General features: G+C 35.3%; 1 protein-coding gene and 1 non-coding gene across 2 annotated transcripts; both read right to left on the reverse strand.

The window, feature by feature from the left end:
- Positions 1 to 6,359: 6,359 nt before the first annotated feature.
- TRNAN-GUU (transfer RNA asparagine (anticodon GUU)) lies at positions 6,360 to 6,433 on the reverse strand. Its single transcript has one exon. It is a non-coding gene; the product is annotated as a tRNA-Asn (tRNA).
- A 3,337-nt stretch (positions 6,434 to 9,770) lies between these two features.
- On the reverse strand, positions 9,771 to 12,133 carry LOC145000623 (uncharacterized). The gene is made up of 2 exons (XM_078959883.1): positions 12,000 to 12,133; positions 9,771 to 11,510 (listed from the first exon to the last, which is right to left on the reverse strand). Exon 2 carries the CDS (start codon positions 11,506 to 11,508, stop codon positions 9,934 to 9,936), a length of 1,575 nt encoding a protein of 524 aa, XP_078816009.1. The 5' UTR covers positions 11,509 to 11,510; positions 12,000 to 12,133; the 3' UTR covers positions 9,771 to 9,933.
- Between the last annotated feature and the right edge of the window lie 13,952 nt (positions 12,134 to 26,085).

Genomic DNA, 26,085 nt, shown 5'->3' on the forward strand with positions numbered 1-26,085 from the left:
TTATTTCAAAGAGAAAGTGTCAACAATTAAGTTGGTGAGTTCATGAGTAGTGTTTTGAGAAAATGTACGCCATTCGAAAGTTCGTGTATGTTTTCCAAAAAACGCAGTATTTCAAATGTAAAGAGTTATGGTTTGTTGTGTTGTAAATGAATGTATTAGATCCAGAAAATCTCATATTTTCCCTAATGGTTGAGATATGAATTGTTGTGTTTTCCAAGAAAATCCCTTATTTTCTTATAAAAGTATGAAATGCATATGAATGTTCGTGTTATAAGTTGTAAATAATTGCACCAGGAAAATCCCTTATTTTCCTGTTAGTTGTTTGGTTTGTATACAGGAAAAACCCTTATTTTCCTAACATAACTGGCAGTCTCTAAGACCGAAAATCGCAAGCAACCGATGTTCTTAAAAGTTGTGTCATAGTTTTATATAATAAAGCTATACGAAGATCGCATTTGTTAGATGAAGAATAGTTTTAATAGCTACTCGTTCATAAAAGCATAATACCATAATAATTGTATATCCGATGAGTTTTATAACCATACTAAACATAATATACCTGTAACGACGTTCTTCAGGCGTCGCAGCGTTATGACAACTGTCACCCCAAAGGATGGACTGTAGCTAACAGTCAGGGCGCGGGATCATGACTTCCCGTATAGATCTATACACATTTGACACGTTCTCCTAACGGGAGACTCTGGTTATATACAGGACTTGCGGCATTACTTTCTAATAAGAAAGTAGTGTTTGAAGATATACACGTCTCATGGATTCTCAACTAAGTCTGTATTAAAGTGATAGTTTTGTATGCAAAGTTTATCCTTTTTCACAATGTTTGACAAAGCATAAATCATAAGTTTTTAGAATGTATAAAACGACTTAGCAACGAAAGGTACTTTGAAATCACTATATACTTTGTATAAGTCTAATGCACGCAAAGTATGACAAGAGTTTTCCATAGTAGTAAGGAATTACAAGTGATTTATTCGATAAAAAATAAGTGAAGTGAAACTTTATAAAATACACGATAATAACCGTATGTTTACTTGTATCCCCCCCCCCCTATAGAGTATAAAAGCATTTAAAATGTATTTAAAGTGTGTTTGAAAGGGGTATGAACTCACTTGATTGATTGAAGAAGGTGTGACGAAAATCGAGCAGAACTTTGGCTTGAAAAGGCGGATTTTCTCGGGATTTCTCGGGAGTAAAATCGACATTCGGGACTTGCACAAAATGACCAGGGCTTCGGGGTAGTGCGAGCACGGAAAATGAGGCAAAACGCAAGAAAAGTGAGAGAGAATGAGCAATTTTTCCGGGAACCCTCGCATCCCTTTTATAGGAGGCTGGAACCGCCTCGGTATGCGGGGCGTACGCGTACGTCACGCATAACCGAGTCCTCGACTGCCTCGGACTTCGGATGGGACGGGGGGAGGCTCACATAGGGGCGACGTGGACGATCCGAGGCCAAGGCCTTGAGTACGCTGGGCGTACTTGTGTGACCCAGACTTCGGATAATACCGAAGTTTTGAATAAAAATATATATTAATTATTTATCAAACTTCAAAAATTCATATCTCCTTCATACGAACTCCGTTTTCGACGTTCTTTATATCCACAAGTAGGTGAGACTAAGATCTACAACTTTCGTTTAGATTCCGTCGGCAAATTCTGAAATTATTTTTATTATTTATTTATTAAAATGACGTGATTAAGGAATTTCTTTAAAAATTCATAACTTTTTCATACGATGTCCGATTTGAGCGTTCTTTTTATGCACGTTTGTAGTTTAACGATATCTATGACTTTCATTTAGACACCTAAGGTCAAAAAGTGTTTTATTGAAACTTTGCGTTTTTACGTAACTTCGTATCAGCGATTTTTGTCGGAAAAACTTAGAATGGTCATAACTTCTTCGTTATAACTCGGATTTTTGTGTTATTTATATGTTTGGAAACCTTAAGACGATATTTACTACATAACGTACTTCAAACAGAGTTTTTGAATACTTCATTTTTCGATGATATTCTAATCCCTTTTTCAAAGAGGTTACAAGACTCGATCTTTGATGACCTGAAATGACGGGTTGTTACATCATCCCCCCCCCCCCCCCCCCCCGTTAGAGGGAATTTCGTCCCAAAATTTTAATACAAAAGGAAAGTTTTAGGGGCTGAGGAAGAGGTGTGGATACTTCTGTTGCATTTGATCTTCTCGTTCCCATGTGAACTCAGGTCCCCTCTTAGCATTCCATTGAACCTTTACTATTGGAATGCGGCTCTGTTTAGTTCGTTTAACTTCCCTATCCATGATCTCGACAGGTTCTTCCACAAAGTTAAGATTTTCATTTAGTTCGATTTCATCAAGTGGAATTACAAGTGGTGTGAGACCTCCCGGATTTGTTTAGAAAACTTTACACTTTTACACCCTCTCATTTCTTCTAAGCAATCCTAACACCCCCTCCCCTCCGAAGCCTAGAGAATCACCCTAACACCCAAATCAAGTCCCGAAGAACCCGAAGACCCCAAGAAAATAAGATTTTCATTTGAAACTCTGCCTGCACAAAGCCTGGTTTTCAACAAAAACTCTCGGCTTTGTCAAAGAAAATCATTTTTAGAAACGAAGTGCTGCCCAAATTACCATTTTATCATTCGGTTATTTCACTGTGAGTTCAATATTAGGACAATTGTATGTTATGTGTTATATGTACAATGTGCTTTCATGTGTTATTCTGGTATTGGTTTTATATCATTGATCATGTAGAGCATGTCTCATATCACTTTTGGTATTAGCTTTGAGCCTTTGGCCATGTAGAGCATGTCTCATATTATTCTGGTATTGGATTTATGCATTTGGCCATGTAGAGCATGTCTCGTATCACTTCAGGTATTGGCTTTGTGTCTTTGGCCATTTAAAGCATGACTCGTATCACTTTTGGTATTGGCATAGGGCTAGGTAAGACTGAAAGCCTGTATATTCTAGCAGATAATCCGAAATTGTATTTTTTGTGCCACTTGGGATGAAGTTTTATTATGTATATCATGTTGAAATTGTTGTATCTCATTGATCGTAAATCTTTGAATCAAATCATTTGATGATATGGAAAGCCTGTCATATGATACACATATGCCTTTGTTGTTCTTTGTCCCTCTTTGTTATCATCATATTGTTATATATATGGCGTAGCATTATATTGTATCTATTGTTGAACTCACTAAGCGTCACATGTTTATCCCTCTCAGTGTTTAACTATTGCAGGTGATAAGCATCTGGTATAGTCATGTACTGTTGGAAGATTTAGAATAGTTAATACTATTACTTTTGTACTTAGTGTTCATATATGTATATGAATTATAAATTCATGGGTAGTTATGTAATATATATATATATATATATATATATATATATATATATATATATATAACTTTGTAAAAATCTTGATAGTTAGTTTGTATCTGTGCTTCTTAATATTTAGACCATCAATGTAAATTATATTATGAATATGCATGTAGCATGTTTGGAGTAATATGGTAAAGTTTAGAGAAGGGGTTTTCTCAATGACCAAGATAACCTGCATGGATTAAATGGAAGGCAAAAGATCAAAGCTTTCCTAATCCATGAGGTCCATGAAAAGATTCTAAAACGATCAAATGTGTTGTAGTCCAGATCTGAAACATACAATGTTCTTGGGATCTAAGAGAGTAGTAAAGTTGCAAACTTTATTCATAACTCTCACTCAAAACTCATCAGAATAGACCAAAACACCAAATACACTTAGATCCAAAGATGAAATGCAATAAAGTTTTGAACTTTATAACTTACAAAGGTCTAGAAGGTAGATGAAAGTTGAGATATTCAATTAACAAGCTTCAAGGATCAATATTGCATGAAGATATTGCTCTAAAACAACAAAAAAAAACACCAATAATGGATGAGAGAGGAGAAGGGAGACTCAAATCTTGAAAATAAAGGCTATGGTTTCTCCCAAGGGGTTCTAGATATGATGGAGGCTAAGAAAATACCCTAAAACATCAATCCTTACCTTTAAATACCTTGAAAACCTTGAAAAAATTGTGGGCTTTGGGCTGCACAGTTCTCACATCGTGAGAATATGCTTCTCAAGTCGTGAGATCTCTCGCGTTGAGACACATTTATGTCACCTCTTGAGGACGGGCTTTCACCCAATTTCACTTCAACTCTAAACTGTCATAACTTCTTCGTTTCAACTCCGTTTTCAACGTTCTTTATATGCACAAAAAGGTATTGAGGAATCCTCACAACTCTATATAATTACATTTGACATAAAACACATCGAACTAAAATCCTTAATTCATGAAAGAAGTCAAAAACATCAATTTTCCCATTTTACCCTTTGACTCCTAGACACAAGCCAAGGGCTTAGATCACATAAATAATATTACCAACATCAAATCGGGTCTAAACCATATTCCCTTGAAGTCCAAAGCTTTTACTTGATCCATTTCTTGTCCACAATCCTAACATAAAAAAATTCTCGAAATAGAATGTCATAATTTTTGGGAATTTTGATTACTAAATTCTTTAATTGTTTCTTTGATTCTAAATAGAAATCTGTTGGAATCATCATCTTCTTGAGAGACAACAAGGTGTTACTAATAAGGTTTTTGTGGGTTATGTGTTTGGTTTATAGTTAGTGAAATAAGCAACACTCTTTCTTACGCTTGTAATTGGATGATGTTATAATAATTCAAATTATATATATTCTTTGTTTTGTGTCACAATAATTAATGTAAACCTATTATTTTGATGCAAAGGTGGCTCAACAGCTCAACCAGTTTGGAAGCTCTAAACGAACCAAAAATATAGGGTCATTTGGTCTTTATTATGCTTAATGTTACAAACTCTCTTCATTTTTTATGAATCACCAAGACAACTACAAATGAACAAATAGAATATTGCAAGTAAAGGATTAACTGAAATATATGTTGCATTATAGCTTTTACTTGCTGACTGCTTCCTTGAGTACGTTCCAACCTAAATTCGAAAATCCAAAGGCAAAATCCACACAGAAGTATTCAAAACGTGACAATTGAAAATTTGTATTGTGTAATCAATGGATAACTGAAAGTAATTAACCCTAATTGGCTAACCCCGATAGATAATGGAAAACTAGAAATGTGGTGAAACACATACCATTCGGCTTTGAGGATATGAACAATTGAGAATCGAGATAGAATAATAGAAGATAAATGCGACGTTTCAATTTTCAAGATTGTTTATTTTGATGTGCTGTATGTGTTTCGTCTTTAAGAATCAATAGCGCTCAATGTGATGTATCATATCGGACAATTAGTAATGGACTAATTGAGATTTGAAATATATTAATATTGAGTTGAGTTTGAAGAATATGAAACCCTTTAGAATTGAAAACCCTAAACACTAGCTTAAAAAAATATAAGATTGAACCACAACAATTAAATTCAATTCTACAACACAATTAGTAATGGACTAATTGAGATTTGAAATATATTAATATTGAGTTGAGTTTGAAGAATATAAAGCCCTTTAGAATTAAAAACCCTAAACACTAGCTTAAAAAAATATAAGATTGAACCACAACAATTAAATTCAATTCTACAACACACACAACCAGGCACACACAAAAAAAAAAAATAAATAAAACATTAGAATCGCTTGTAATTGGATGTTACGATAATTCAAATTATATATTCTTTTGTTTTGTATCACAATTATTAAAGTAAAAAGGGGCCACCTAGGTTTGATGAAATTAAGTCAATTCTGCAACACAAATACACATACACAAAAATAATAATAATAATAATAATAATAATAATAATAATAAACAAATCGCTAGAAGGAGGGGTTTGACTTGCTAACTGCTTCTATGTGGATTTTGACTTTGTAATTTTCGAATTTGGGTTGGAACAAGATAGAATAATAGAAGATAAATGTGATGTTTTAATTTTCAAGATCGCTTTGATGTGTCGTATGTGTTTCGTTTTTAAGAATCAATAGCGCTCACTGTGATGTGGCATATCGGACAATTAGTAATGGACTAATTGAGATTTGAGATATATTAATATTGAGTTGATTTTGAAGAATATGAGGCCCTTTAAAATTGGAAACCCTAAACACTAGCTTGGAAAAATATAAGATTGAGTAACCCATAATTTGATTCGATGCAATTAAAGTCAATTCTACAGCACACACAAAAAAAAAAAATAGAATCGCTTGTAATTGGATGTTACAATAATTCAAATTATATATTCTTTTGTTTTGTGTCACAATTATTAATGTAAAAAGGACATCTAGCTGTTTGATGAGATTAAGTCAATTCTGCAACACAAACTCAAAAAAAAAAACGCTAGAAGGAGGGCTTGAACCTCCGACCTTGTGGTTAACAGCCACACGCTCTAACCAACTGAGCTATTCCAGCTATTTTGTCTTCAAACGACAATGATAAACTGATAAAATGATTAGATATTATATTTCTGAAAGTGCATATGTGATTGCTTACTACTATTAACAAAATAAAAATCCCTTTTATTTTCTGGAAGGAACAAATATTAATAAAACCTAGACCTCTTTATTCAACTAGAAAATGCTCAAATCCATTTTGATTTTCCCAATTGCTCTTCTGTCTTCCGTATTGATCATGCCTTTGTATGGTAGTTTTTGACACACTGTTATGAAAAAAAATAGTAAAACTGTAAATATAAGTTTAAGAAAGGAAGTGTTTTATATAAAAAATAAATAAATAAATAAATAACGTGTAAGAAATATATTGTATGTGGATATCAATATGAATAATCACATTTCATGAAGATATATTAATGTTTCATGTTATCATTCTTAAAAACAACATTTTACTTATATATTTTATTTATATAAGTTATTCATTAAATATTTGGATATCAACTGTTATTCTATATTTTATCACAAAATAATCACATAACACGTGAAAAACAACCGTAACTCATAGGATCGTTACTTTTTTTTAAGTCTAATATTTTTTTTTGGACCAACTACGTATAATATTTGAATTGTTTATTGTAAAATCATAAATGATGTATTTTTTATGTTTTAAACTGTTTATTATTAACTAAATGGTTAACATATGATTGAAATTGTGCTTTTAATGTTTTAAAATGTTTTTGGTAGAATTTTACAATCTGATTCGATCTTACAATTACAATTTTGCAAAGTCGAAAACAATCTTATACGACATCTCAAATCTTAACAACCTTAGAATTAATGATATCATTTTACAACAAAAAACTTACTTTTTTAAAAAGTTACAATGACAATCTTAATTACGAATTTCTTTTGTCAAAAATCATAGTATTCATAAGTTTGATTTCTTGTCAATATTAAAACTTAAGTTTTTGGACTCAATTTAGGGTTTTTTTTTATAATCGAGAGAAATTAAAAAAGAAGATGATGATGATGGTGGTTACAAATAAAAGTTACGGGAAGTGATATACGGATATCTACATATATATTTTACATAATATCTTAATATTTTTAGTTATATTTATACTTATTATAGAACAAAATGTACTAATTATGTATAATATGTGTTATGTAGCATAAAAAACATGCTCGGAAGCAATATGGAAGCTGGAAAATGAAGAAGACACAAGAAGGATGTTGTTGGACAGCTTGACCCCTCTTCAGTATTTTGACCATATCTCATGACTCGTAACTCCGATTAAGACGATTCAAAATGATCTGAAAACTAGACACTATTTCGGACGACTTTCATGTTTTGAGTAAAGTCGGATTTCCAACCACCACGACGTGGTGATCCTACCATGACGTAGTGAATGGAATCTTCACGATTTTTGACGTTGACTTGGGGAATACGGGATAAACACGAGGACCAGGACGTGGTGGCCAAATTTTAGGCACTATATATATATATATATATATATATATATATATATATATATATATATATATATATATATATATATATATATATATATATATATATCAAAACATTATGGCGAATTGAGAGACTCGAATGTGACTTTCTGGAGAAGTATTGCGACGAAAACCCTTCTAAGAACCCTTTGGGGTCGATTTTGAAGCTATGAAGTCGATTAGCGCTAGGATCCGTATCTACACATTCAGTTTGCTTAGTTTAATGATGTTTAGCTTAGTTTACCTTATTTTTATGTGTTCATCAGCTGTGATTATGGGCTAAAAACCCTTGCTTTCGTTTAGTTAGATGAAACCTAAAACTATGAGTTAGTTTCTTACTTTATGGATTATATGAATTTGGTTTATGCATGTGTTTGATTATCATTACCTAGCATGTTAAAGTTTGTAACTTTGTTGCTTAATTTCAAGTGTAGTGTAGCTTAATGACCATTAAATTACATGAACTTGATTACCTAGTGATTTAGTGACCATTAAATTTCAAGTGTAGTGTAGCTTTATGCATGTGTTTGATTATCATGACATAGCACATCTATAATGAATAACTAATTATATGTTTTGCTTGTGTATGACCATACGAGGTAGTTCATTAATTGGTGAAAATATTAGTAAATTTGGACTTGAATTGCTAATTACATATAATTTGGTAACCAACTTCATTAATCCATAAATAAGAACTAACCATGGGAAAATGTGGATTCGAAACTAACCGAAAGTGTTTTTAATATATTTATTACAATCATTTTTAGTTGAGTGCTTAAGTTTTTCTGAACTTGAAAAATCAGATAAAAAAAACCCTCATTTTAGTTGTTTTTCTTAATTTAGCTTTCAGTAGTTATTTTATTAATTAAATATTATTCTCTGTGATCGACACCAACTTACCTAAACTATTTCATAATTCGACTAGGTACATTGTTTAGGTGCATTCTAGCTAGTTAAATTTGTTATGTTATGAATTTAAAACTAGATAGGTATAATCTGCACCACATCAAGAAACATAACGATCTTCTTATTAACAACCATCATATAGAATATGTTCAAATGAGAATGCAATCACGGTGTTTGACAATGATAACTTTTCCCCATTTCCCTTCCTTGAAATCACTAACATGTTCAAGAGTTCTAAAACCTATGGTTTAATAACAAAATTCGAGATCATTTTCAATTTGGCAGGAGGTTGTACAAGCGAACAATGGATCTGAGGAGTTATGATGCTTCTACTTTTTTTTTTTCAGACGCTATAAATAAAATCGATCACTATCGTTAACTAATAACTATGACCTAATAATTATTATACTAAATAAAAAATGGACATAAAGCATTGTTATCTTCTTGAATCACATGTTGAAATATATCTATTAGAATCAAAAAATTAAAATTTAGAAAGTTGGAAATTAAAATTTTGTGGTAGTTATGGTGTTTGGGTACAATTTTAAAAAATCAAATGCAAATTAATATGATTCATTGAACCATATGATCTCATTGGTCTTTATATGCAGGTTGTTTATAAAAAACCATATTAAGTTTTAATTTTAATGATTGTAATAGTTATTTAATTCAAGAACTATTTTTTTGTGATTTTTTTCTATCGGTCACTATACGCACCTAACACAAGCTTATAACTTTGATTCTTCAAATCTAACAAATAACAATACTCGTCAACTTCAAAACGTTCTAACATGATAATCCTTTTTATGATTTTATAAGACAATAAACCATATAAAAATTAAAAACTAAAAACTAAGACAGAAGGAAAAAAAAAAAAAAAAAAAAAAAAAAAAAAAAAAAAAAAAAAGGATAAAGGACCATAACGCTTTAATAGATAAAAATTACATCAACAGCAACAACATGAAATTTATATATCAAATCCAAAATATGACCCCAAATCTCTTGTAATTTTTTAAAATAAAATGCAAACAAACATCAAATACATAAAACAAAAAACAAGAACTAACCAAAAAAAAAAACATGGCATCGGAATTCCATTCCAATTTACTCCTTCATTCCTTCATCATCACCATCATCATCATCTTCACCATAATCATCATCACTCAACTTAATATCAGCAAGCAATTCCTCCAAAGGCACAGAAGGGGCATTTTCGTCATCATCCAAAACCGACCCCATTTCCGATTTCTGATACTCCTCATTTCTATAAAGCGAAATATTAAATCTCAACTCCGGATTCTCTTCAAGATCCCTACAAAACTGTTCATACTCATTATTCATCTTTTCCAAATCTACCCTTCCCCCTCTAGTCTCACCATTATCCACCTCCATATTCAAAGATTTCAACTTCCAAGCCCTCGGCTTCCCTCGTTTCTTTATTCTCCTTTCTTCATAACTCTTTTTTACCAAAATAACCTCAGGAATCGATAGCCCTTTATACTTATCAATCTCAATATCATTACTATTCGCTGCATGTAAATCATACCCTAATGCAAAATCCCCAGGATTCAACAAATGCCCCAAATGAGTCCTCACAAAAAAAATTGTATCATTCTTTCCAAAATCAGAAACCCTCGCCACCTGTACATCCGCCATAACATATTTCGACCCACTAACATTCACTTCATGTGAAATCAACTCAACATCCAAAACTATATACTCCACAAGCTGTTTAGAAGATAAAAGAGAAGTGAAATTCGTCCTCCAATATTGTTCAGCATCAAGAAAACAGTTTCTCAAAGTCAAAGGGTCAAGAAACGCGATTGAGTTTGTGATTTTCGTGCATAAAACCAAAGGGCCAATGTTTCCAAGGGTAGAAGCGACTTTTGGTGGAAGACATACAAGATCTTCGCGACAAATTGGAGAAATTTCAACCGAAAATGTGTACTTGTAATGATAATTGTTGCTTTTAGTATCGTGTGACACGAGTTGTTTATCGTTTCGGCTTTTAATTGGAGCAACTTTTTGAACAAATTCCACGAATTTAACTGCGTGACTACGATTGGAGAAGAAGAAATCAATACCTCGATCCATTTGTTTGATTCTGATTGCACGAACTGCAGCATCATGTTTGAGGATAAGTTGTTCTAAGTAGAAGAATGTTCTTCTGTGAGCTACTTGTTGTCTTAATTGAACAGCTGCAACCCATTGGTCAGGATTGGCTTGAACACGTGAACATGACTCACACATTTGATCTTGAACCACGTATTCGACTATGTAAGATTGTTCAAGAACAGCTCCATTAAGAACTTCTTTTTGGACTTTGAGTTTGACTTTGAGGCGTTTGGAATGTGGTTCAGTCCAGATGAATTCAGCATGGATTAATCGGAGGACTTTGTTGAGGTTTTTTAGTCTTTTCACACAGAAAGTTAGGAGCTCTTTGGATTCGAGTTGGGCTTTGAGCCATGTTCTTGGTGGTTGAAGGTATGTGTCACATTCAGGGCAGTGGATTATGATTACGTGTTTTTGTAAGCCTTCTGTTATGTCTACTTCTGATCGGAGGCATTTCACACACATGTTGGCTGCATTTGGAGCCATTGGAATCCCACATTTGCAGCATAGAACACTGCCTATGGTTTGTGCCACTGTAAACATTCCTCCTGTTTCTTGACTAGTCATTTCTGTCATGTCAATATAGATATAAGCAAAAGGATTAGATTAATCACTTTTTCAATATTAGTCATGATGGCATGAATCATGATTGGCGCATAGTAGAAATTATCCATATGTAATCGAAATTGTGAACCAAAGTACAGGGGATAATAATAATTGCACCTTTCAATTGATAAAATTGTGCACTTGTTGTAAAATAAACAAATAGGCTGCATAAAATTGTGTTTGTATAGGTTAAACTTTGTTAATTTTGATGTTTTTGGAACATTCGTATGTGGATTTGTAGCTGGAGATTCATATGGCTAGCTAATATAGCCGATTTGATATCAAAATTCGAGCGATAAGGTTATGTAACAGTTGTAAGGTCTGTATGTATCCTTATTGGATCAATTACACATAAGAGGTGCAATATAAGAAGCTAATAGTTAATAATCTGAATCAAAAATGAAATTACTGTGTAATCGAATTGAATTGGAAAAGGTAACAAGAAGAAATACCGATATAATGAAAAGCAACGAGCGTAGTCGAAAGAGAAGCGTTCCGGTGAAGAGAAGAGGACGAAAGGTTTTATGGTTTTAGGGTTTTCAAGAGGCGGTTGAGGTTTTTATATTTTTCAATAATTTTGATTTTTAGTAAATAAAAGCCTACTGCGTAAGGAATGACGTGAAAGGCCCAAACACGGTTAATGGGTGATGACCCAAAGAAAGGCCTAAAAAGGATTTTTCAAACGCTAAACAAATTGGTTCTCTCGAGCAAAATGGAAGCTTCGATAGCGGAGGATGGAGCACGATTGCAGTCGACTGTGTTCACACATACATACATATACATAGCAAATTCCAGTTGCATCATTGGGTAATAATATCATACCATTTTAGTTTTGTTAGGTGTGTGAACCTTAATATGATTCTGTATTTGATTAAAAAAGATGATTGTATTATTTTTTGGGCTTGATAATGGAGTTTTTATGCTAAAGTGGTTGTCATGATTTTATAATAAACACTATAAATTATTGATAAAGATTTGATATCATCTTTAAATTCTAAATTTTTAGTTTATATCGTTAAAACTAAAATATCTAAGATATTTTTATCAAATAATACTACCAATAAATAAGGATAACAATTAAAATAAATTAGTTCATTTCAAAATCTTTATGGTTTTTATCTTTTAGAATTATGAGAACATGAACATACCAATTCTAAATAAAAGTTTAATAGTGATTTATACTAAACTAATATGAAAAAATTATATTTTTATCATTCTAATAAATTTAGATTTACAAAAGTTTTTTTTCATTGAGTATCCTTAAAAATAATCGAAGGTTTTTTTTGTAGATTGTATCAATACTTTATGTAGGTATCGTTTAATCATTTAAGCTTGTTATATGTCATTTATATATTCTTCGATGAAATTTATTTGATTATTGTTATAATCTTGTTCTTCATTGATATTTTTACCAAAAATATTTTTTTAGATAATAATTGTGGAAACCTACTCACATTTAATTAGCTTTGAATTAAGATTTTATAAGATAGTTTACTTCTTTTAATAATGATGAACAGAAAAGAATCCGATGAGTGTGGTCCAACATCGCAACTTACTGTATTATCTGCACATCTTAACATACTTTCTTTCAACGTTGTATACTTTCTTTCAACATTGTGTATGTATATATTTATTTTTGTTTGTATACAATCCAACAAATGTATTATATTATAATTTTTTTGCTTAGAAAAGTGTAGCACATTATAATTTTTGTTTACATTATATTATCTTAATTTCATGGTTTCCTATTACAATATTGTATCTTGAAATATTTATCTATTGATAGCATTTCTCTTGGAATTTAAAAATATACAAATTTCGGTTATTAAATACATGTATAAACTAAATATTTTAAATTGTTTTATGTTTTTTGTCGTGATTTGATAGATCTTTCATAATATAAGGACATATCTTGCATTTTAGCTCTTTGATTTTAAAGCATGGTACATATTATCTATGTTTTTAAGGACCTAATACAAGAAATAGCAACAAACTTTTCTTTTATTTGTATTATAACATACTACTTTTGTTCTTTCCTTTGATTAATGTTTCTGAAAGTCTTTAGAAAATTGATGGGTTTAATTTAGAAATTCTTAATGTTTTCTTATTATTACTTACTTTATTTTACGCAATCCGTATAAAACTACCTATTTATTCTTCATTTCAGTCAAATTCTATTCAAATTTATATTGCATTGTATAAAATCATGATTTTATCAAATATCTACACATACATAACATAGATTTAATATTTAATGTATATATTAATTTCAACTAATTATTATGAATTTACTGACAAAACTATTATCTTTGTACATTAATATTTTTTAGTAACATTCCGATGATAATGTATTTTCAGGGTTTGGACCTTATTTTTAGGGTTTGGACCTTATTTAACCAACTTTATGGCCTCCTAACCTCATCTCTCATCATCCTCCAACACCTTCAAACGATTTTAGCAAACACTAGCCCTTTGCTTGAGCATTCTTGACCCTTGTGTGTGTTTTTGGTGGTCTTAAATGAGAAAGAAGGAAGTAGAACCACCTTGGAAACCTGAAGGAGCTTTGGATTTGGGATCTTCACCTATCTAGCAACCTCCAGGAGGTATAAAGCTTTAAACTTGGCTTGTAACTCCTTAGATCTTGCTAAGTTCTTAATTCATGAGAATTTTGGTCCCGTCTTGACCTTTTTGAGTATGGCATGCTCCAACCCATATACACTAACGATTCCTAACACGAGTCTCAACCAAAAGCAACCAGGTACATAACCCATAATTAGAGATCCAAGGACTTGAACTTGCATTTCACCCGATATCTTCTGATCACGACAACCATTCACTAAACCGGGATATAAAAATCCCCAAACCACCACTGAGACTTCCATCCTTACACCTAGTCCAGCCACCAGGTTTTCTAAAGTCTAATTAATAAGGCTACCATAGCCTATGCACCACGCTATGCCACTCCCTGGCTACATAATCATCCTACTAGATTCATAATCCAATCCCTTGACCCAACCGGTCTCTAACAGGTCCCACCTGTATTGCTATAATCATATAAGCCTCGCCTACAGGTCTCACCCAGCCTATACCAACAAACGGGCCATGCCCATGGGTCCCACCTCATCAAGAGCTACACAGGCCCAACCTCACCTCGCCTTAGACCATAATGGTCATCTTCTCATGACACATAGAGGATCTCCTGACCCTACTGTCCATCTTGAACAAGGCACGAGTTGATCCTTCTCTAAACTCATGGCCATCCCAACGATGGTCTAGCTCAAATTGGTGAACGTCACGATCCCATTACAGACTTACAACACTTTTATACTATCTACCAATCCGGTGAGTGCTACAACCACCCCACAATCCTACAACACGTCTAACTCGCCATGGTCACCACCCATGGTCTTACCACGCCTATACCATCTCAACCCCAATCATCCTGAGTCGAACTTACACCCGAATGAATTCCAATCAGGTATTCGGGTCATGCTTCGAACCCCAAATCCTTCATCATACAAGAACAGACAACAAGGCTCTGTCACACCCCAAAACCATGAACGGCGGAAACGTTCTGGGACGGAGGACGTCATGTACATTATCACAACAATGAAAAGTAGTAAACAAGCAACAACATCATCCATTGCATTAATAATATAGTTATTATACAAGTGTGTTCTATCAAATTATAATAAACACTAAAGCATAAATCAAAATGAAAGATGAGTCTTGAACGAACTCCATCTTCTCTAAACCTTGCATCGGTACCTATCTATGGTTGACCTGAGGATACAAGTTATTTTGAATGAGAGTATCAACTTTAAAGCTGGTGAGATCATAAATATTTTAGTGGCTTAATTTGTATGTAAGAATTTGTATGTATATGAATTGTAAGTATTGAAAATGTTTGTAAAACAACTATAAACGTTTGAAAAACCCTAGAAATCCCTATGATTCCTACTTTCATAACTGATCTATATGTAGCCTTCTACCAAGGCATCTAGTGTCTGTGTGTGTCTCTTGTAAGAGTGTGTATTTTCCCAAGTATGACTATCATTAACCAAAAATATAGTTTCTACATTGTTGTGCGTCGTGTGTGTGTTCACGAAGTGAATGTAATGGGAAAATGAAATAGTACTATGGTGTAGTGTCGAACTACAGCCGTACCAATTACCTTAAGTCTAGGGTAATTCTTCTAAGTACTGTAGCATTTGAAATAAATAAATACATCGGTACTCAACTGCCTTATTTGAGGGATAAGGTATAATGTGATGTCTAGATCCCAGGCTATACGCTCCCGTGCCAAAGGGATTTTGAGACCTACCCACGACGCCTGCATGTATGTAAGCCGTGAGCATCCACATTACTATGATCATGTATATTCGATATAACTATCACAATTGCATTGTGATTCATCGGTATAGTTAGATCCTGAACTGGTTCCATGCTATAGCACCTAGTGACGTATGTCCTATGTATATGTAAGCGTACTCATGTAAGTGTGATTATGTAATTGTACTCATGTAAGTGTAATCATGTAATTGTACTCATGTAAGTGTAATCATGTAAACATATCTATGTAATAGTATAGTAATGTACTGTAATGTTCTGTGTGTACTAGTTGTAATGTGTGTTCTCTCTCTATCTAGCAAGTATTGACTCATGAATGAACTGACTCATTGTATGATATCGCGTTCTAGTAATAGTTCTAGTATCTTCCTAAACTACCCCTATGGTAGTTTACTAGTAATGTAACTGGTACGTATGGAAATGGATGTATACCCTTGCTACCCAAGGGCATTAGATGAACTGGAAGGACCTTTATGACTATATAAGTACACATGATATATAACTAATATTTAAATGACATTCGGACGGGTACCCGATATCCCACCAGATCACATCTCAAGCGCGAAAAGGAAATAGGGTGGATAGCCTTCCTAAGTCTTTTAAACATTCCTTATATAAATATACATATATAGGCATGCAATTTATAATATAAAAGCATAAAATAAGTTTTGTAAAACCTTTGAACATCATTATTATCTAAGAAAAGATTGACTTGTTGTCAATCTATAAAACGTTTTAAAAGCGTGGGTTTGATAAAACAGTTTAAGTATAAAGGAACATTTGTTTGAAACACAATTATAAATGGGTTTGAAATGAAACATACAGAGTAAAATCTACAGTTTAATAAGGAGTTTTAAAACACATAAAGTGCTTATGAAAAACATTTGAAGGAAACTATTTGGTAAAACGGCTAATGAGTAGCCAATCATTTGAATGCTATTTACTAATCACATGTGATTGATATAGTAACTAACATGCTATTTACTAATCACATGTGATTAATATAGTAACTAACTCAACTGTTGTGGGTGATACGGATGAACCGAAGAGGTAGGACTACTAGGTGTCAAGTGAAGACTTTAGACACACAAAATGGTCCTAATTACAAATGAAGACATATGTATATAAACAATTAGGCATTATAACACTAATTAAACATGTATAAACATCCTAATGCGAAGAAAACACTTTTGGTCAAGTGCTAGGAGGCTAATGGGTTGCAACAAAGGAGTGCAAGACCTCATATGGAAGTTTATGGTCAAATGACCATGTGTGTTGGAGTTTATGGCCCACGGGAGTAAACTCTTGTCCGTAAACTCTCAACTAGGTCTCTAAATGAAGCTTAAATTTATTACAACTTAAGTGGTGAAGTGCTTCTAGGCTTAAACAAGTGTTAGGGCTTCCTTTTTAACTCCTTTAAGGAGTTCACGGCCCTGGTACCATATCCCTTGGAGATTACGGTTGTAATCTCCCTTGGGGGGGTGTTTGTGGTGTTTTCATGTCCCTAATTTAACTAGGAACTAAATTATGCTAGTGTACAAGACTTTAGAAGAGTTTATAGCACCATTTGGCACTATTGTTTGGAGTTCACGGCCCTGGAACTTCTTGGGCCGTGAACACCTTACTCTTGGTGTTCTAATGGTGTTTACTAGTCCTAAACTCATTAGGGTGCATGTCTAAATTCAAGCCTAAGCCTTAGGAAGTGTTTGTGGCATCAAAACACCCCTAACTTGAGTTTTCGGCCCATGAACCATTTGGTCATGAGTTTGCAGCCGTGAACACCCATAGGTGTTGGTATTTTGATTGTTTTGGGTCCTAGACACGTCAAGGTAATGTGATATGCTAGTCTCTTGGCTCAATGAAGGCATTTAGGGCATTTTGGCAACCTAAAATGGAGTTCACGGCCCATGAACTTCTTTGGCTGTGAACACACTTTCAACCTTTGATTTTTAATGATTTTGTGGTCTAAACATGTCCTGGTAGTTCCTAGGTTGAGTTCCAAGGCTTAGAGGAACATTGGGCACTCTTTTGGCCCTTAAAAAGGAGTTTACTCTCCAAGTGTTCTTGGGCGGTAAACTCCCAAATCTGGGGGTTTTGATCCGATTTTGATGTTATAAAACACAATCTAAGCTATATAATATAACTAGATAGAAGTACTCATGATATGGGATAAAAACCCGAAGATCCGTGAGAGAGAATTCGGCTTTTCTCTAGTTGGAAACGCAACTAATGAATGAATATGGTTCAGATTTCTATATATAGTCTTGAGATTTTTGGCAGAAAATATTTTATTCCTGGAACGAACTCTAATATCATAGAGTATTGGAATAATAGTGTTGCACAAAAATCTAGTGCATCCACTCTCCTGATATCTCCTTAAGTGCTAAACCTGAAATACTCAAACTTATACCCAAAGTCTGAAATTTCACTATAACTGTTCTAACTTCTATTGGCTTGATATGGTTTGTTCAGAATGGAAATTTCAGGTTGTCACAGGCTCTAACACAACCCTCAACCTAGATCCACTGCTATCCAACACAAAGAAGACGTCAACGAAGTTTCCTAAACTCCCAACTTACGCAACTTCGATCTAAACGACCACTTGAGTCGTCTTCCCTCCCAAATAGGATGTGAAACCCACGCTAATTCCACACCTGATTCAGTTCCCATAAATCTGAACAATTCTCCCCCACTTGGATTCGTCAAAGCTTTCCCGTCCCACAAAAATTGTGGATTCCCAACCCATATTACCTTCATATAACATGAACTGACGATGACTTGCGCTCACCAATAACAACGTTCCATTACTAGCCAATATCGATGATCGCCCGACTCTTGAAATCTAGAATAATACTCCCCAAACCTTAACAAGTCCAATAACCCCAATCACTTCCCATGATACCGCACCAAATCCTTTCATCCTTTCTACTGGTGATAAAGACCATAACCCTTACTCTAAACTAGCGAATCTTCACCCCAACTCCCCATCATCTGCAAAATCTCTGGATTCTAACCATCTTTAACCCTTATGATTATAAAATTCCCCTACCACTTCCAATGACCAAACGAACTCATGCGGCTGCCATCTACATCTACTTGCTACCGTTCCTTCCTTATCAATGGTAGTGATTGGTACCAAGGTCCTGCCGAAGATGACTGCCAATCCTACCTCAGCAATACTATCCTGCATGCACTCCGACTTCGCTGAATAACTGATCCTATTGACTCGACTAAAGATCTCTCAATCAAAACCATTGAACTAAACCCAACAAAGAACTGGAATAATATCCCAAACAACTAAATCCCGCTCAACAAAATACGACCCACTAGTGACTCTTGGAATGCAAAATGGCATGAAACAATTCTTGATGATATAACCCAGGCAAAAACAGAAAACTAACCCGAAGATATTATTTACTCATACTCAACAAAATATCAAAGCAATATAAATACATATAATAATCAAGAAAATAGCAAATATAATATACCCTCAATATCATCTGAAGAAATCCTGACCCCCAGTTCCTGCCAAAGTACCTACGATGGAACCTGAGCTGCCCCTAACTACTAAGCGGGGGCAATTCGCCCTGATATGATCAAGCTGAGGACAACGATGACACAATTCTACCTCTAGGGTGAACTCTTCACAGAGGTGGCCCTTCCATACGCACCTGTTGCACTTAGACTTGTTGTGCACATGCTTATGTTCCCCTTCATCCTTCGTGAAAACATCACGGCCCCTTGGGCCTCTAACACCAGCCATGGTGACGTCCAACTACTCAGATCGCTGAGTCGGACCATGAGCCCGCTTCCTATTCCATAGTTTCTTATCCAAACCAATCTCCTGCTCATGGGTTATCCCGACCATCCCATTAACCGTCTGAACAGCCAAGGTCTGACCCTCGAACCTGACGACCAATCTATCAATTGATGGGTTTGAGCCATAAGAACTTTCCTATGTGCACATGCAAAACCCTAATTGCTTGGATCTAGGTTTCTCTAATTGAACATGCATTATGTATCCAAGACTTTCATGGCTAGATCTAATGTAAACTAACAATCATAACATATGAAAGCAGATCTAGAAGAATACCTTGATTTGCTTGTTTGATCCTTCTTCTTCTTGGAGCTTAGAGTCACAATTGTCACTCCTCTAATGGCTTACAAACACCAACTAGCAAGAAGATGATTTGAGAGAGGTGAGGAAGAGAGAAATCGGCCCTAGGGTTACTCCAATAACAAAAGTCACGATTTCACCACCACAAAGGGTCTATTTATACTGTAAGCTCCTAGGGTTTCACCCTAAAACCCTAATTGGATAACTTAGCCTCGAAGCAATCCAATATCCTTCCAAGATAAGCCTTGGACGATTTCTAGGTGATCCACATCCCTAAAATCGTCCAACCCATATCCATAAGGATTCTTAGCTCAAAATACAACTATCACACATTTGACAGTTTATACCCCTTTCTTTAATTAATCTCTTTAAGTTACCAAATTAATTCCTAATTAATTTATGACTTATATTAATCAAATTAATATTATTATTCCTTTAACATATTATTCCTATAATACATTAATAATAATAATATCTCTTCTCTCTATATATAAATCACCCTGTCAAGTTGCTATGGTGAAGGTAACCCAAAAGGACCATGCATAATCGGGTCAAGTACTTACCAAATACAGTTACAGTCTTAGACACTAATCCAACATCAATGACACACCCAATGATAACGGGTAGCTCCTTGCACAAAGCTCGCGAAACCTTAGAGGCAATCCAATCATGGGATTGATCCCACCGATAACATGGTGCATAACCCACCTCCAATCACATATAACAAGAACTAGCAATAGGATCCTCCTTCTTGAAGGATTATAGGGTTCCACCAGCTTTGGGCTCCAGATAAGCCCCCAATTGCCCCGCTACAAAATCGGTCTAAAAAGCCCTGAGACGACCATCCAGAGCTCTAAAATCTCCTCCTTGACTGAACCAAAGATCACAGGAGTCCATTCTAAAATATTGTGGGTAATCTCTAATGAGATGAACTACTACAAGCGTTCATTGATCGGCCCAACACGTGCACCTAAGCCTGAATCCGAACATGAACCTCCTTCCTGAGTGTTCATCACCATTCTGAGAAACAACCATACAAATGATCAGAAAATATCTAAGAATCATCATCCCACAGGCTACCTAGATTCTCCAAGACTCTCCCCGATTCAAGTATGGATCTTGTGTTTTCAATAGTACGAGCCCAATACTACCTTTCACACCTATCCATACTTTCCTCAAGAATTATCCCAAATCCTCTAAGTCACCTTCTCAAACTGCTACCCCAAATGCTCCCTAAACAACTCAACTAAATCCACTGAAGCATTTCCTAGGCTTTCATAGGTTTCTGACCTCACCCTGTAACATTCTGTTAAATAAATAAATAATAATAATAAAAATAATTAATAATTAATTAATTAAAAAAAATGAATAAATAACAGCCCTAAATCATTAATAATTAATCAGTGTTAGCTGTAGGACTTAAATGATATAAATTCAAGAATTTTGGTGTCTATATTGTAACATTAAGACCTAGAATGTGAAATATTTTGTAGAGGATGGGCTGTTGGGTAAATTACTAGACTTAAATTGAAAAGAAAAGAGAGGCAGGGGCTGAAAGTGTTAAATTGGTCAATGTTTGAATTGGACGGGGGCTTTAAACCCGCCAGCCTCCTTTCCTCGTCCCATACACAACTCAATACCCTAACCCTAACAATCTCTTAGCCGCCGCCACCCCCCTGACGCCACCACCCTCTTCGTCGTTACGTTGCACCATTCAACAACCATTGCTACACCTCTTGTCGTGAAGACAAAGGCTACCATTAGATGTTGTGGCAGTGGACGATCGGAAGAAGCATGTTCGTGGTTGTCGTGGCTGCAAGGTCGAAAGAAACCCACCTTCTCTCTTCCCTACCTCTTTCGGTTATTCCGATGTTGTTGTTGCCGCTGCTCCAAGCGGCTGCTGTGTGTTACTGCCAATTACCCCGTGCACCGCATGTCACCGTGAATAGTGGTTGTGTTTGTGTTTTAGGTCATATTGATGTGTTTATACGGGTTTCAGTCGATGTCATGGTGTGGGTGTGTTGTTTGGCTGGAAACCGCAATGGCCACCATGACAACCAACCATGGTGGCTGTCACCATTTATCCTCTTCTGCCGTCACCAGCCACTGTGTGCGATGGTTGTGTGTGCGTGAAATGGTGTTTAAGTGGTTTTCATTTCAGTTGTATGTTGTTATTTGGGTGTTGATTGACCGAAAGCTGAAGAAAAACCACCACCACCACCATGAGGTAGTGGCTGCCACGTCCTGCCGCCGCCGACCACTTGTAACAACCCAATTTTCACGCCCAAAATTTTCATTTTAAATAAGTGGTTTGTAAAATATTTATAGCAAAACATCATCCGATCATATCATTTCATAAAACATATTACGTGTCTGATAACCCAAAACAAGAAAATAATAATAATGTCAGAGTACAATCCTAGAACATCTCATGATGCGGAAATCCAAAATGTGTGTGTATGATGTGCCACTACCGCGCCGGCTCCTTCCCCTTCGCTGAAGAGGTACCTGAAACCAAAACTGAAAACTGTAAGCACGAAGCTTAGTGAGTCCCCTATCGCACCACATACCATACAATCATATCACATACAAACTGTCAGGCATTTCTGGGGTGCCCGACCTACCCAGTACGACCATTCTGGGGTGCCGACCTACCCATGTCAAGCCATTCTGGGGTGCTGACTACCCTTCGGTCCTAACAACCGAACCTCAGGGACTATTTCACCCCTTACTACTACTATCACATATAGCATAACATAAGCATATTATAAGACATATATGGGGTGCCTGAACTACCCTTCGGTCCTAACAACCGAACTCTACTACTATCACATAAAACATATCATGCTAGCATATAACTTATCAGGTAGTAACCAACCTAGATGATATCACAAAGACAATCATCTATCATACATCTCCTACAAGTGGGCCGACATTATGGCCTTAGACCCACTGCTACTTAAAGGTAACTCACCTCGAAAGTAGCTGCTGAAAGTCTGCTTGCTAAGCGCCTGCCTGCTGAATCGGTAATCCTCCGGCTAGCCACTCATTCACACCCTTAGGTCAGATGACTGACCCACCCCTGGTCCAAGGTCAACTCCTTGGTCAAAGTCAACTTCCAGTTGACTGGACTCACCGATTCATGGCACCAACTCGCCGAGTCCTTCTCCCACTAACCCAGTCCTACCCTACAAGCCCCTCTTCCCACTCACTAAGTCACCCTTAACTCACTACTTGGGATGATAGGACCGGCTCGCGATCTGACTCGTCGAGTCCAAGAACAACTCGCCGAGTCCATACGAGCAGACCTCCCACTCGCTTCCAAATCCTCACCAGAGCATCCCTTATGAGGATTTGGATTTCTGGGACTATTGCAACACATTAGATTGCTAATTCCGCGTGCAATTTCTAAAGGTTAGACCTTCAACATCTAAACCCCTCATACTCAGTAACTGTTCATCTGACTCATCGAGTTTGAAGAACAACTCGCCGAGTACCAGACAATCTTCATAGGACTCGCCGAGTTGTTCATCCAACTCGCCGAGTCTAAGGTCGTCTTCAAAGAACTCGCCGAGTTCCACTTTGGGACTCGCCGAGTGCCTTGACCCATTTCCCATATAGACCAAATATGATACATGCAACGCTTCAGAACCATAGCTCTATGTTCCTAGGGCATGCTTATTATGTAAAGTTGCAAACTTTACGTGCATGCATGGCCCTACAAGCTTCAAAAGGCAAATACAAGCTCTTTATGAGGTCATACACTCAATGGAGACCTTAATCACTTCAACCACAGAGACTTTACACTTCTAAGATGTCCATAAGGTCCAGATCCAAAGTCCTTTTAGAACATAGAGCAAAAATACATGGAGTTTGGTGTTTTAGGGCTTGAAACCACCAATTAGGGAGAAAAAGGGAATCTAATGAACTAGTGATCAAGGTAGGGACTTTTCTACCTGAATGGAAGCCTCTTGTAGGGTAGATGTCGGATCTACTTCTACTCCTTGCACTCTTCCACCTCCTTCTTCTTCTCTTGAGCTTCAAACTTCCTTCACAAGGCCAAAATCACTCACAAGGACAAAAAGGGGCTAGGGTTTCATTCTACAGCTCTTCTGGAAGTGTTAAGGACAAGGGAGGCCGAGTTAGAGTGCTTAAATAGGGTGCAAACACCCGGGTTAGGGTTTTGCCCAAACAGGGCCTACTCGCCGAGTCCGGGAACCGACTCGCCGAGTTCGAGGCTCAGACCCCGCGTCTCATCCCGCTCCTACTCGGTGAGTCGATCCTTCAACTCTTCGAGTCCAAGGCAAAAATGCCTGAATTAAGAATTATTAATTACAAGAAATGCGTACCGGGAACCAGGTGCTACACCACCATTTTTGGTGGTTGTATTGGGCTTTTTCCTTGTTCTTTTTGTGCTAGTGTGTGTTGTAAGAAGTTGTATGTATATTGGATTGTTGGAATAGTACTCAAATTGCCGCCGTATGCGGGTCGTTGCCGCCTCCTACCGCCATTGACCTCCGCCGACCACCACTGCCCGAGGTGGCAGTGGGTGGTGCCCAATTTATTAATTATATATTTATTTATTTAATTAGATAATCAATTATTTTTAGGTGTTGGAAACCCTAATTAGGGTTTAGAAAACCCTAATATCAAGAAAACCCTAATTTTGGAGTTGGTCGGGACCCGCGATAAAACTATTAATTAAACCCAAAATAATAACTTAAAAATTCTCCACAATTAACTTGATGCAATATTAGACTTAATGGATTAATTCCTTATTGGGTTAAGTGAGGAATACTAACCCTAATTATCATTTTATGTAAAAAAAAACCCTAGAATCGAGGAGCTTTATTTTGGGCAATAATCGGGCACATATTTGGGCTGTTGACTGGATTATTATTTCACCCGAAAATGACTAAGTCAAACCTTAATCAATCATACCCTTAAGTGGTTAAGTCCTTAATAGGTTAATTGTTCTTACTTAACCCTAATTGTCATTTCATGTGAAACCTAATTGCCATTTCATGTGAAACCCTAATCATCATTTCATGTGAAACCTAATCGTTATTTCATGTGAAACCTAATCGTCATTTCATGTGAAACCCTAATCATCATTTCATGCGAAACCTAATTGTCATTTCATGCGAAACCTAATCGTCATTTCATGTGAAACCCTAATCGTCATTTCATGTGAAACCCTAATCGTCATTTTATTATCAAATTCCATTCTATTTCCTATGAACCAAATATATTACAAATTAAAAAACTTTGAGACTCTAGTTCCCACATAGTCCAATTTCTTTGAAAGATTTCCAAAAAGATTTAAAAAAAAAGAGAAAAATGGTAATTTTCCAAAGTACATTTCAGTTCTTACATTGATTTTGAGGATTTTAATAACTAGACTATCTTTAATAGCATCCTACTTTGTGGAATGTTCCAATTGGAAAATTCAAAAGAATATAACTATACATGAAATTTATTAATCTTTCTATATATAAGTAGTATAATTGAACTATAATTACTAAGGATTGATAATGCTATTTTTTCATAAATATTGATCAGTGTACTTTTTTAAAGTTTTATTTACTTATTAGCACATAAGTAGTATAATTACCTTTGTTACATATCATTTTTCAAAACTTTGTCAGAATTATATGAAAAATATCAATACAAATAATGTTCAAATAGACATTAAAGCCATATATGGTAGAAGCATAATTATTGAGTTCAAAATATTTCAGCCAATTTAACAATTATAAAAGGTGTAAGTCAGTTTGAATATGATAAGTCAATGGATGAAGATTAGGCATACCTCAACGATATGATTTATGTCTCATGCTTGTGAAAATTTAAATTGTGCCTTCTGTTAACCACCGAGCATCTAAATCCAAGAAGGCATTCATTACAATAAAAAAATTGAACAATGTTGGGAGGCACAAGCTAGGGCTTCTGGTGTGTTGTGAAGGCGGTGATGCGAATTTATAAAGAATAAAAAATAATTGATCCTCATAAGATGAAATATTAAACATTAGGGTTAAACAAATTCATAAAGAATAAAAAATAATTTATAA

This window comes from Lactuca saligna, chromosome 6 (genome assembly GCF_052625555.1).
Source record: "Lactuca saligna cultivar CGN05327 chromosome 6, ASM5262555v1, whole genome shotgun sequence".
Lineage (NCBI taxonomy): Eukaryota > Viridiplantae > Streptophyta > Magnoliopsida > Asterales > Asteraceae > Lactuca > Lactuca saligna.